The sequence below is a fragment of the Oncorhynchus clarkii genome, chromosome 18 (assembly GCF_045791955.1).
Source record: "Oncorhynchus clarkii lewisi isolate Uvic-CL-2024 chromosome 18, UVic_Ocla_1.0, whole genome shotgun sequence".
NCBI classification, from domain to species: Eukaryota; Metazoa; Chordata; class Actinopteri; order Salmoniformes; family Salmonidae; genus Oncorhynchus; species Oncorhynchus clarkii.
This window is the reverse complement of record NC_092164.1, coordinates 61788788-61803638: the sequence shown is the minus strand read 5'-3', so window position 1 is coordinate 61803638 and position 14851 is coordinate 61788788. Positions and strand designations below refer to the sequence as shown.

Sequence of the window (14851 nt, the reverse complement as noted above, 5' to 3'; positions counted from 1 at the left end):
GCTATATACAGGGGGTACCGGTACAGAGTCAATGTGGAGGCTATATACAGGGGGTACCGGTACAGAGTCAATGTGGAGGCTATATACAGGGTATTACTGTACAGAGTCAATGTGGAGGCTATATACAGGGGGTACCGGTACAGAGTCAATGTGGAGGCTATATACAGGGGGTACCGGTACAGAGTCAATGTGGAGGCTATATACAGGGGGTACCGGTACAGAGTCAATGTGGAGGCTATATACAGGGTATTACGGTACAGAGTCAATGTGGAGGCTATATACAGGGGGTACCGGTACAGAATCAATGTGGAGGCTATATACAGGGGGTACCGGTACAGAGTCAATGTGGAGGCTATATACAGGGGGTACCGATACAGAGTCAATGTGGAGGCTATATACAGAGTATTACGGTACAGAGTCAATGTGGAGGCTATATACAGGGGGTACCGGTACAGAGTCAATGTGGAGGCTATATACAGGGGGTACCGGTACAGAGTCAATGTGGAGGCTTAATACAGGGTATTACGGTACAGAGTCAATGTGGAGGCTATATACAGGGGGTACCGGTACAGAATCAATGTGGAGGCTATATACAGGGGGTACCGGTACAGAGTCAATGTGGAGGCTATATACAGGGGGTACCGGTACAGAGTCAATGTGGAGGCTATATACAGGGTATTACGGTACAGAGTCAATGTGGAGGCTATATACAGGGGGTACCGGTACAGAGTCAACGTGGAGGCTATATACAGGGGGTACCGGTACAGAGTCAATGTGGAGGCTATATACAGGGGGTACCGGTACAGAGTCAATGTGGAGGCTATATACAGGGGGTACTGGTAATAACGACAGGTAGAGTTATTAAAGTGACTATGCATAGATAACAACAGAGAGTAGCAGCAGTGATGAAGATGGGGGGGGGGGGGGGGTGCAAATAGTCTGGGTAGCCATTTGATTAGCTGTTCAGGACACTTATGGCTTCAGGGTAGAAGCTGTTTAGATGCCTCTTGGACCTATTCTTGACGCTGCGGTACCACTTGCCGTGCTAGTACATGACAACTGAAACCATAGCTTAAGGTTTGTGGTGTGGTTTTCGAAAGTAGCACTCACGAACAATGACGTCCATTTCATATGATATATTACGTTTTTTTGGGGGGGGGGGGGTTATGTTACAAACTCCAATTGGTACAATATGAAATGTGAATTTGTAAGTGCTTAAGGTCCCATTCAATCTCTTTAATCTTTTACTGCAGTGTTTCTTGGTCGTCTTTAACAAATCTACTTTGAAACAGAAGTATACACCTCACACACATGGAAGGCACCTGTACCATGTCACATATAGAGTTGAAATGTTTGGAATTTGGAGTTATACATCCTAATATTACACTATATACTGTACATTACAGAAGACTCAATTATAACAAAACCGTTTGGCATAGAAACACTGGATTTTCTGAGGTAACAACAACAACAAAATGTTGAAATATTAATACTATTCCTCCCATGGGGCCACTAGAGGGCAATTTGGTCATTTGACTGCAGGAAACAAATCTGGTTCAGATAGCAGCAGGCAGAATATTTAAAAGTAAAATTCTTGGTAGGAATCTTAGGGCCATTCAACCTGACTTTCTCTAAGTTCTGCCGATATTTCATTAATACGAGCACTCAATGTGAGCCAAATCCGTAGACCTAAAGTGCCGTCTTATACACACACACACACACACACACACACACACACACACACACACACACACACACACACACACACACACACACACACACACACACACACACACACACACACACACACACACACACACACACACACAGTGGCATTTGGCAACATCTGTCTCTAATTAACCACAACTTTTGTGTTTGCCAGGTTGTTAAATGTCAAAATGTTAAATTAATAACCATTATTATTTATTTCTCTCTCCTTCTCTTTCTCTCTCTCCATCTCTTTTTCGTTTTGTTACAGTGAAAACATGCGGCTCTAATCTTCAAGGTCCTGCTGGCACATTCACTTCTCCCAACTTCCCCATCCAGTATGAGTCCAACGCTCAGTGTGTCTGGATTCTCACCGCCACCAACCCCAACAAGGTAGGCTGGACTAACCAAACCTGAGAGAGAGAGAGAGAGAGAGAGAGAGAGGGAGAGAGAGAGAGAGAGAGAGAGAGAGAGAGATGAACCTGGAGAAGAGTCCCCTAAGCAAGCTGGTCCTGTGGCTATGTTCACAAACACAAACACACCCCACAGAGCCCCAGGACAGCAGCACAATTAGACCAATTAGACCAATTAGACCAATTAGACCAATTAGACCAATTAGACCCAACCAAATCATGAGAAAACAAAAAGAGAACTACTTGCGGCATTGGAAAGAATTAACAAAAAAACAGAGCAAACTAGAATGCTATTTGGCCCTAAACAGAATACCAGAATACCTGCCCAATGTATGACCATATTAGAGAGACATATTTCCCTCAGATAACACAGATCCACAAAGAATTCGAAAACAAATCCAATTTTGATAAACTCCCATATCTACTGGGTGAAATACCACAGTGTGCCATCACAGCAGCAAGATTTGTGACCTGTTGCCACAAGAAAAGGGCAACCAGTGAAGAACAAACACCATTGTAAATACAAATATGTTTATTTATTTTCCCTTGTGTACTTTAACCATTTGTACATTGCTACAACACTGTATATATATATATATATATAATATGACATTTGTAATGTGTTTATTGTTTTGAAACTTCTGTGTGTGTAATGTTTACTGTCATTTTTTCGTGTTTATTATTATCTACCTCACTTGCTTTGGCAATGTTAACACATGTTGAGAGAGAGAGAGAGAGAGAGAGAGAGAGAGAGAGAGAGAGAGAGAGAGAGAGAGAGTGTGAGTGAGTGAGTGAGTGAGTGAGTGAGTGAGTGAGTGTGATGCTGTACTGTAATGTAATACTAATCCTACCAATAGTATTAATGTGTTATTATGCAGGCCAATGGGAAGTGCACTGCTTTTGACCAGATCCCTCATCCAGTGATGATCCAGTAGGGGGGGCAGGTGAAGAAGTGGGCTGCCACTAGATAAATCCCCACAACCCACCTCTCCACCTCCTCCTCCTCCTCCCAGTCTCTGTTTTGTATTCCAGCCTCATTACTCACTACCCCACCCTCTCAGGGTTGCTTGCCTGCCTGCCGGCGTTGTCGTTGAGGCTCAGCAAAATGTGTGTCGGCTCTCTGGCTCATGGACCCTTTACCTGCTCCTCCTGGCCTTCCATAAGATCTGCCTCTACCCTCTCTCTTCTCTCTCTTTCCTCTGCCCTCTCGCCTCTCTCTTTCCTCTGCCCTCTCTCTCTCGCCTCTCTCTTTCCTCTGCCCTCTCCTCTCTCTCTCCTCTGTCCCACCCACCCACCCTCTCTCTCTCCTCTGCCCTCTCTCTTTCCTCTGCCCTCTCTCTCTCTTCTCTCTCTTTCCTCTGCTACCTCTCAGAGGTGTGCTCAAGAAGGAGAGAGAGAGAGAAAGGGAGATGTGTGAAGGGAGAGTGGGATAGAGACTGAAAGGGAGGGAGGAAGGGAGGGGGAGAGAGGGGGAGAGAGAGATTTGCACATCGTTACAACACTGTATATGTACATAATATGACATTTGAAATGTCTTTATTCTTTTGTAAGTGTAATGTTTACTGTACATTTTTTATTGTTTATTTCAATTTAGTTTATAATCTTTTTCACTTGCTTTGGCAATGTAAACATACATTTTCCATGCCAATAAAGCCATTCAATTGAAGTTGAAAAAGATTGAGAGAGAGAGACAGAGAGACAGAGAGAGAAACGGAGACAGAGAGAGAGACAGAGAGAGAGACAGAGAGAGAGAGACAGAGAGAGAGACACAGAGAGAGATAGATAGACAGAGAGAGGGAGAGACAGTGAGAGAGACAGAGACAGTGAGAGAGACAGAGACAGTGAGAGAGACAGAGAGAGTGAGAGAGACAGAGAGAGTGAGAGAGAGAGAGAGAGAGAGAGAGAGAGAGAGAGAGAGAGAGAGAGAGAGACAATGAGACAGAGAGAGAGAGAGAGACAGTGAGAGAGACAGAGAGAGAGGGAGAGAGAGAGAGAGAGAGAGAGACAGTGAGAGAGACAGAGGGAGAGACAGAGAGAGAGACAGAGAGACATTGAGAGAGACAGAGAGAGAGAGAGAGAGACAGAGAGAGTGAGAGAGAGAGACAGTGAGAGAGACAGAGAGAGAGACAGTGAGAGAGAGAGAGGGAGAGACAGTGAGAGAGAGAGTGAGAGACTGGGAGGGAGGAATGGGGAGAGAGAAAGAAGAAAAAATACGTATAAGAGAGAAAAACTGATAGCAAGAGAGACTGAGTGAATGAGAGAGCAAGGGAGGAAGAGAGAGGAGAGGAAGAGAGAGGAGAGGAAGAGAGAGTGGAGGAAGAGAGAGGGGAGGAAGAGAGAGGGGAGGAAGAGACAGTCGAGGAAGGCTGTTGTAAAGGGAAATGATGAACCTACTGGGAGCTGTTAGTGATGAACACACACAGCAGCCCCACATGGCACCTGGATTGATTCAACTCATAACCACATTTGTAATAAAAGAGGGTGGAAGAGCCCTGCGATTGCTGTCTCCATAGACCCCGGGCAGCGGCATGCCTCGTAATTGATGAGTAATTGACAATTATTTATCCACAGGCGATGACTGAAGGATTCAGGAACAAATTAAACATGTCATTACCCAGAGCAAATATCAAACAGCAGCGCCCGTAACGAGGCAGAATGAGGGCGATAAAGTTGAAATGCAGTCTTATGTCTAGCCAATGTTTTAGCTACATGTAGGTCTATGTATTCATTCACATTATCTTTTAGCTACATGTAGGTCTATGTATTCATTCACATTATCTTTGTATGGTTGTTTGCAGAGGTGGGTTAGAACACCAAATATTCTGTAGAAATGTAAAAAATATATATTTATGAATATCCGTTCAATTACTGTATATTCAGGTGCCATATACTGTATCACCACAGACCTGGGTAAGATTGAAAATTAAAACTTTCAAATACTTTGATTGTTTTCTTGAGTCTGAGAAAAGACAGAGACTTATGAGACTTTTCCATTGGTTCCATTGTGGCAGGCAACCTCAAGCACAGATTCATTATTTCAAAGGTTTGAAATACCATTTGATCCCAGGCCTGATTGTTCCCTTACGTAGGAACAGTGTATGTTCTCTACTGGGTCTTTCGTTTGATATCAAGTTAGATACTCACTTTGGACTCATGGTTTTGTCGAAGCTAAAACGTTACTGTCCAGTCATAAAGTAGGAGAACAAACCAATTTCTCTCTTTATTCAGTGTCTTGTATTGACCTTCCCTATTGCCTGTCGCCTCTGTCGCCTGTCGCCTGTCGCCTCTGTCACCTGTCGCCCCTGTCGCCCCTGTCGCCTGTCGCCTCTGTCGCCTGTCGCCCCTGTCGCCTGTCGCCCCTGTCGCCTGTCGCGCCTGTCGCCTGTCGCCTCTGTCGCCTGTCGCCCCTGTCGCCTGTCGCCCCTGTCGCCTGTCACCCCTGTCGCCTCTGTCGCCCCTGTCGCCTCATTCGCCTGTCTCGCCTGTCGCCCCTGTCACCTGTCGCCCCTGTCGCCTGTCGCCCCTGTCGCCTGTCGCCTCTGTCGCCTCTGTCGCCTGTCGCCTCTGTCGCCTCTGTCGCCTCTGTCGCCCCTGTCGCCTCTGTCGCCTGTCGCCTCTGTCGCCTCTGTCGCCTCTGTCGCCTGTCGCCCCTGTCGCCTGTCGCCTTCAACCAGTTTGTGCCAAGTGGGAAGAAAGGGATGAAATATTCAAACTAGGCCCTTGTGTCAAGGAGGAGACCAAGGCACAGCGTGATAAGCGTACATTCTATTTTATTAAACGAATGCAACACTGACCAAAACTATACAAAATAACAAAACGAACCGTGAAGCAATATGACTAGTGCAAACAGGCAACTAAACATAGAATAATAACCCACAAAACCAACATGGAAAATGGCAACCTAAATTGGATCCCCAATCAGAGACAACGATAAACAGATGCCTCTGATTGGGAACCAATTCAGGCCACCATAGACCTACATACAGTGGGGCAAAAAGTATTTAGTCAGCCACCAATTGTGCAAGTTCTCCCACTTAAAAAGATGAGAGAGGACTGTAATTTTATTCATAGGTACACTTCAACTATGACAGACAAAATGAGAAAAAACATCCAGAAAATCACATTGTAGGATTTTTAATGAATTTATTTGCAAATTATGGTGGAACAAAAGTTTATCTCAATACTTTGTTATATACCCTTTGTTGGCAATGACAGAGGTCAAACGTTTTCTGTAAATCTTCACAAGGTTTTCACACACTGTTGCTGGTATTTTGGCCCATTCCTCCATGCAGATCTCCTCTAGAGCAGTAACTCCCTTCAAAGATTTTCTATGGGGTTGAGATCTGGAGACTGGCTAGGCCACTCCAGGACCTTGAAATGCTTCTTATGAAGCCACTCCTTCATTGCCCGGGCGGTGTGTTTGGGATCATTGTCATGCTGAAAGACCCAGCCACGTTTCATCTTCAATGCCCTTGCTGATGGAAGGAGGTTTTCACTCAAAATCTCACGATACATGGCCCCATTCATTCTTTCCTTTACACGGATCAGTCGTCCTGGTCCCTTTGCAGAAAAACAGCCCCAAAGCATGATGTTTCCACCCCCATGCTTCACAGTAGGTATGGTGTTCTTTGGATGCAACTCAGAATTCTTTGTCCTCCAAACACGACGGGTTGAGTTTTTACCAAAACGTTATATTTTGGTTTCATCTGACCATATGACATTCTCCCAATCTTACTCTGGATCAACCAAATGCTCTCTAGCAAACTTCAGACGGGCGTGGACATGTACTGGCTTAAGCAAGGGGACACGTCTGGCACTGCAGGATTTGAGTCCCTGGTGGCGTAGTGTGTTACTGATGGTAGGCTTTGTTACTTTGGTCCCATCCACTAGGTCCCCCCGTGTGGTTCTGGGATTTTTGCTCACCGTTCTTGAGATCATTTTGACCCCATGGGGGGAGATCTTGCGTGGAGCCCCAGATCGAGGGAGATTATCAGTGGTCTTGTATGTCTTCCATTTCCTAATAATTGCTCCCACAGTTGATTTCTTCAAACCAAGCTGCTTACCTATTGCAGATTCAGTCTTCCCAGCCTGGTGCATAGAGATGTTGTCTTCCTTCCCTCCATTTTGCCAGTTTTTTGGGGGGTTGGCATTTTACCATTTTGAAAGGTCTGGGACAGAGCCGGAAAAACTGTGTGGAAGTTGTTTTTGTTTCTCCACGGCCTCAGTTTTTGGAATGCTGTTTTCAATAAATCAAGAGTATTTTTTCATTTAGTGTTCTGAAAGAGTTGAGATATTTTTGGACAAATGACCCTCAAAATTTAATTTAACGTAAACACAATCTGGCAGTAAATGTTGACTTTTATATATATATATGTGAATAATTAGTAACACATGATGCTTCATCTATCACATCTGTTTTAGCATCAGAAACCCCTTTAAGTTGATCTGACTGAAAAGGAGACAGTTTGCTTCTAGCTACCTTTTTTCAATTTGTGCCGTAGATCTCGTGGAGGATCTTTAAAAACTAGTTCTGACAACATTAAAACACATCACACTACCACTACAATCTCTTAAAACTCTAAGGGTTGATATCCTGGACCAAGAAGCACTACCAAGGAAATTCTCCATTGAACCTGCTTTTTAGTCCACTATTTGGCTTACTCTGGGTCCGGGAACCCTACCTCTATCTCTAATACTTAGTAAGAGAAGTTAACCAATACACTGCAGTTTTTTATACAAACCTTGTGGCCTTATTGCTCCTTAAAATGAACAACTCAGTCTTGTATATTATCGAGTGAATTTTGGCAAAAACCATCTAGTATTCTTAATTATAGAAATTATTTTCCCCCAAAACGTGTAATGAGCTTCAAATCACTTCCCTGAAAAACACTTGATGTAAAAGTGAAATGATTTCTTTTCGAAATGTCGCAGCAGCGTCTCAACGGCTAGATCACAATGCCCTCTTCCTGGAGGTAAGAAATTGGTAGTGGCTGCTTACAGCACGGAACAATATTGCTTCATTTATTTTCGTCAGACACTGTTTTAGAGCACCAATTTATTTATATTGCGTTCCCTGTTTTAACCTTGGTGGGAGAGAATTGCAGGGTGTTGTGACTTGATTCAATTTTCAGACATTAGTCCACCTACCTCGCTCTCTCTCTCTCTCTCTCTCTCTCTCTCTGCGGCAGCACTCTTGTGATGTTTTAAACGGACGCCCTGGTTCTGCCAGGTTAGAGCTGCATACAACGTCCTGGCTGCTGCAAGGCCTTTCCTTAGCGGATGGCTGGGGATAATAAAACAACTGTTCAATTCAGACCAGCCTGATCTTAATGGTCCTACTTAACTTTTACATCAACACAGCGTTACACTATGGGAGACGTCAACACAGCGTTACACTATGGGAGACGTCAACACCGCGTTACACTATGGGAGAGGTCAACACCGCGTTACACTATGGGAGACGTCAACACCGCGTTACACTATGGGAGACGTCACAACGTAAACACAGCGTTACACTACGGGAGACGTCATAACGTAAACACAGCGTTACACTACGGGAGACGTCAACACCGCGTTACACTATGAGAGACGTCAACACCGCGTTACACTATGGGAGACGTCACAACGTAAACACAGCGTTACACTATGGGAGACGTCAACACCGCGTTACACTATGGGAGACGTCAACACCGCGTTACACTATGGGAGAGGTCAACACCGCGTTACACTATGGGAGACGTCAACACCGCGTTACACTATGGGAGACGTCACAACGTAAACACAGCGTTACACTATGGGAGACGTCATAACGTAAACACAGCGTTACACTACGGGAGACGTCAACACCGCGTTACACTACGGGAGACGTCAACACCGCGTTACACTACGGGAGACGTCAACACAGCGTTACACTACGGGAGACGTCATAACGTAAACACAGCGTTACACTATGGGAGACGTCATAACGTAAACACAGCGTTACACTACGGGAGACGTCATAACGTAAACACAGCGTTACACTACGGGAGACGTCAACACCGCGTTACACTACGGGAGACGTCAACACCGCGTTACACTACGGGAGACGTCAACACAGCGTTACACTACGGGAGACGTCATAACGTAAACACAGCGTTACACTATGGGAGACGTCATAACGTAAACACAGCGTTACACTACGGGAGACGTCACAACGTAAACACAGCGTTATACTACGGGAGACGTCATAACGTAAACACATCCTTACACTATGGGAGACGTCATAACGTAAACACAGCGTTACACTATGGGAGACGTCATAACGTAAACACAGCGTTACACTATGGGAGACGTCATAACGTAAACACAGCGTTACACTACGGGAGACGTCATAACGTAAACACAGCGTTACACTACGGGAGACGTCATAACGTAAACACAGCGTTACACTATGGGAGACGTTATAACGTAAACACAGCGTTACACTACGGGAGACGTCAACACAGCGTTACACTATGGGAGACGTTATAACGTAAACACAGCGTTACACTACGGGAGACGTCATAACGTAAACACAGCGTTACACTACGGGAGACGTCAACACAGCGTTACACTATGGGAGACGTCATAACGTAAACACAGCGTTACACTATGGGAGACGTCACAACGTAAACACAGCGTTACACTATGGGAGACGTCATAACGTAAACACAGCGTTACACTACGGGAGACGTCATAACGTAAACACAGCGTTACACTACGGGAGACGTCATAACGTAAACACAGCGTTACACTACGGGAGACGTCATAACGTAAACACCGCGTTACACTATGGGAGACGTCATAACGTAAACACAGCGTTACACTATGGGAGACGTCATAACATAAACACAGCGTTACACTACGGGAGACGTCAACACCGCGTTACACTATGGGAGACATCATAACGTAAACACAGCGTTACACTACGGGAGACGTCATAACATAAACACAGCGTTACACTATGGGAGACGTCATAACGTAAACACAGCGTTACACTATGGGAGACGTTATAACGTAAACACAGCGTTACACTATGGGAGACGTCATAACGTAAACACAGCGTTACACTACGGGAGACATCATAACGTAAACACAGCGTTACACTACGGGAGACGTCATAGCGTAAACACAGCGTTACACTACGGGAGACGTCATAACGTAAACACAGCGTTACACTATGGGAGACGTCACAACGTAAACACAGCGTTACACTATGGGAGACGTCATAACGTAAACACAGCGTTACACTACGGGAGACGTCAACACCGCGTTACACTATGGGAGACATCATAACGTAAACACAGCGTTACACTATGGGAGACGTCATAACATAAACACAGCGTTACACTACGGGAGACGTCATAACGTAAACACAGCGTTACACTACGGGAGACGTCATAACATAAACACAGCGTTACACTATGTGAGACGTCAACACCGCGTTACACTATGGGAGACGTCATAACGTAAACACAGCGTTACACTATGGGAGACGTCATAACGTAAGCACAGCGTTACACTATGGGAGACGTCACAACGTAAACACAGCGTTACACTACGGGAGACGTCATAACGTAAACACAGCGTTACACTACGGGAGACGTCATAACGTAAACACAGCGTTACACTACGGGAGACGTCATAACGTAAACACAGCGTTACACTATGGGAGACGTCATAACGTAAACACAGCGTTACACTACGGGAGACGTCATAACGTAAACACAGCGTTACACTACGGGAGACGTCATAACGTAAACACAGCGTTACACTATGGGAGACGTCATAACGTAAACACAGCGTTACACTATGGGAGACGTCATAACGTAAACACAGCGTTACACTACGGGAGACGTCATAACGTAAACACAGCGTTACACTATGTGAGACGTCATAACGTAAACACAGCGTTACACTACGGGAGACGTCATAACGTAAACACAGCGTTACACTACGGGAGACGTCATAACGTAAACACAGCGTTACACTATGGGAGACGTCATAACGTAAACACAGCGTTACACTACGGGAGACGTCAACACCGCGTTACACTATGGGAGACGTCACAACGTAAACACAGCGTTACACTACGGGAGACGTCATAACGTAAACACAGCGTTACACTACGGGAGACGTCATAACGTAAACACAGCGTTACACTACGGGAGACGTCATAACGTAAACACAGCGTTACACTACGGGAGACGTCATAACGTAAACACAGCGTTACACTACGGGAGACGTCATAACGTAAACACAGCGTTACACTACGGGAGACGTCATAACGTAAACACAGCGTTACACTATGTGAGACGTCAACACCGCGTTACACTATGGGAGACGTCATAGCGTAAACACAGCGTTACACTATGGGAGACGTCACAACGTAAACACAGCGTTACACTATGGGAGACGTCATAGCGTAAACACAGCGTTACACTATGGGAGACGTCATAACGTAAACACAGCGTTACACTACGGGAGACGTCACAACGTAAACACAGCGTTACACTATGGGAGACGTCATAGCGTAAACACAGCGTTACACTATGGGAGACGTCACAACGTAAACACAGCGTTACACTATGGGAGACGTCACAATGTAAACACAGCGTTACACTACGGGAGACGTCACAACGTAAACACAGCGTTACACTACGGGAGACGTCACAACGTAAACACAGCGTTACACTACGGGAGACGTCATAACGTAAACACAGCGTTACACTATGGGAGACGTCATAACGTAAACACAGCGTTACAATACGGGAGACGTCAACACAGCGTTACACTACGGGAGACGTCACAACGTAAACACAGCGTTACACTACGGGAGACGTCATAACGTAAACACAGCGTTACACTATGGGAGACGTCATAACGTAAACACAGCGTTACACTATGGGAGACGTCATAACGTAAACACAGCGTTACACTACGGGAGACGTCAACACAGCGTTACACTACGGGAGACGTCACAACGTAAACACAGCGTTACACTACGGGAGACGTCATACAGAGGCAATATTCAGTTGATACAATGTTCATCCTACTGCCTGTCATCCAGAGAATACCATGATACAATGTTCATCCTACTGCCTGTCATCCAGAGAATACCATGATACAATGTTCATCCTACTGCCTGTCATCCAGAGAATACCATGATACAATGTTCATCCTACTGCCTGTCATCCAGAGAATACCATGATACAATGTTCATCCTACTGCCTGTCATCCAGAGAATACCATGATACAATGTTCATCCTACTGCCTGTCATCCAGAGAATACCATGATACAATGTTCATCCTTTTGCCTGTTAGGTGCATTCAAACAGTCACATTTCCACCATCACTACACTGGAAGTTATCACATTCAGTTAATGGCCAATGTGTACTACTGTGTAGTACTGTGTATTACTGTGTCATGTTTGAAGGACGAGGGTCAGAGTAATCATATAGGTTGTGTCCCAATACTCTCTCCTTTCTCCCGAAGTGTTCACCCGTTCACTACTCTCCACAAACGTAAAACAATAGGTTTTAGTGTAGACATGGGCTAGAGGGAGTTTTCAGACACTGCTTTTTAAATCCAACAAGGGCACACTTTAGGGGGAAGGAGAGATAATTGGGACACAGCCATAGACTTACTCACCCTGCTTCTTCCCTGCATCAGAGTAGCTATTAACCCGACACGCTAGTGTAGAATGTGCAGATGCTTATCAGTAAGAGAGGTGTGTTATCTAGCCCCCACATCCATCGAGCTCAAATCCTATCCTGTTACATCTCCACATTGGTCTCCCTCCAGAGATTGATGGTTTTTTGGAATATTGACCTCACAGGAAGCAGTTATGGTGAAGGTGAAACATGTTACATGTTTCCATTATGTTGACTAACACTCCTTAGAGACAGAGGGTTTGACTTTGACCTAACACTCCTTAGAGACAGAGGGTTTGACTTTGACCTAACACTCCTTAGAGACAGAGGGTTTGACTTTGACCTAACACTCCTTAGAGACAGAGGGTTTGACTTTGTCTCTTTCTAAATTGCCACATCCACTGTCACCATTTCCATTTAAAGGAGAAAGTGTCGAGGGACTTAGTGAAACTAAGTGTTATCAAAGATGATCAAAGACAGGAGATAGAGGACTAGAGATAATGGTGACAAACATTGTCGCGAACCGCCCAGCTTCGTTAATGTACAGCTCAGTTAACCCTGGTAATCCTTTCAGCACACTACCTCTAAAACAAGCTTTACATGATTCCACAAGCCACCAACTCTGACGTGACGGTGGCTTGTGGGAAGTTAAAAAAATCTCTATATAAATAAAATATCTCTTACATTACAGTCTTATTTGATGACATCCCCAGGAGTTGAAATGCACACAGACACATTTAGATGTTTCTGAAGTTGAAATTGAATATTGAATCTTTGAGATGCACATGCAGCAGAGGCCTCCCCAAGGCAAGGGAGATCATGTAAATAGTCTCATCACTTGCTCCAATCAAAGTCTGTTTTAATCCTTTAATTAAACAGACTCTGTGGTGATTGACATGAAACTAGAGGAATCATTCAATAATTGCCCATGTAGTGTTACCGGGGGTTTCCATCAGCTTCAATAGGATCCTTACAAAACCTCAAAATACTACTTTATGTGAATGCTCTGCACCCAATCCAAGCATCAATCTGGACATTTTTACAAAAAGAGTGTTTGGATTTGTTAATTTCATAGACTTCCATGTGCCCAACAGATGGCCCATGTACACAAGGCAAACTCGACACTAGCGAATGCTGAGAATGGTGCTGCCAATGATACAAAACATTTACTGCACACGCACACGTGCACACACACACACACACACACACACACACACACACACACACACAGACACAGACACAGACACAGACACACACACACCTTTCCCTGCCTGCCTGCTGGATCTCTCTAACATGAGAACAGGAAATCTCTACTGGGGGAGATGGAAAGGCAGAGAGAATCTGACAGCCCATCTGAGTGGAGCTCTAATCAGGGGTGTGAGTGTGTGAACGACCTGGGTTTCTTGTCACATGGGATAGATGAGAGTCTGATTGGACCCATGTGTGTGGTGCTGGCCCTGTGCCTGGTACGTGTGTCTGTGTGTGTGTGTGTGTGTGTCTCTGTGTGTGTGTCTCTGTGTGTGTGTGTGTGTCTCTGTGTGTGTATGAAGCACTCTTTCTAAGCGCCCCCCTCCCACCTGGTGCTCACATGCTTCCTGTTGTATCAGCCAGGTGTATGGTGCTAGAAGGGCTCTTGTCTCTCATTCAGGTCTATCAGCCAGGTGTATGGTGCTAGAAGGGCTCTTATCTCTCATTCAGGTCTATCAGCCAGATGTATGGTGCTAGAAGGGCTCTTATCTCTCATTCAGGTCTATCAGCCAGATGTATGGTGCTGTGAGGGAACTCGTCTCTCTTGTAGTCTTTGTATGCTGCACAGCAGGCAGTGGAGATTAGCATGCCTGCGTGACGAACAATATGGCTATTAATCTTGTTGATGTCATAACCTTAGAAACATATTTTAAATCAACAGCATAAGCATTGAAGCCAAAGTCTATGAGACAATGACAACAGTCTCTTAGCAACACTGACACAGAAAAACAGCAATTGTGTGTGTACAAACTTGGGAAGCGGACTGAACGACATCAAAACCTAACAGGATGTACAAGTGTTTACTAGGAGGG

The 14851-nt window shown here is 45.0% G+C and overlaps 1 protein-coding gene across 1 annotated transcript in view; it reads left to right on the top strand.

Moving 5' to 3' along the window:
- Window positions 1–14851, top strand: part of LOC139373820 (CUB and sushi domain-containing protein 3-like) — a 740037-nt gene that overhangs the window by 414838 nt on the left and 310348 nt on the right. The window contains exon 10 of the mRNA XM_071114860.1: window positions 1979–2100. Coding sequence (XP_070970961.1) covers window positions 1979–2100 — 122 coding nt within the window. The remainder of the gene's footprint in view (window positions 1–1978; window positions 2101–14851) is intronic.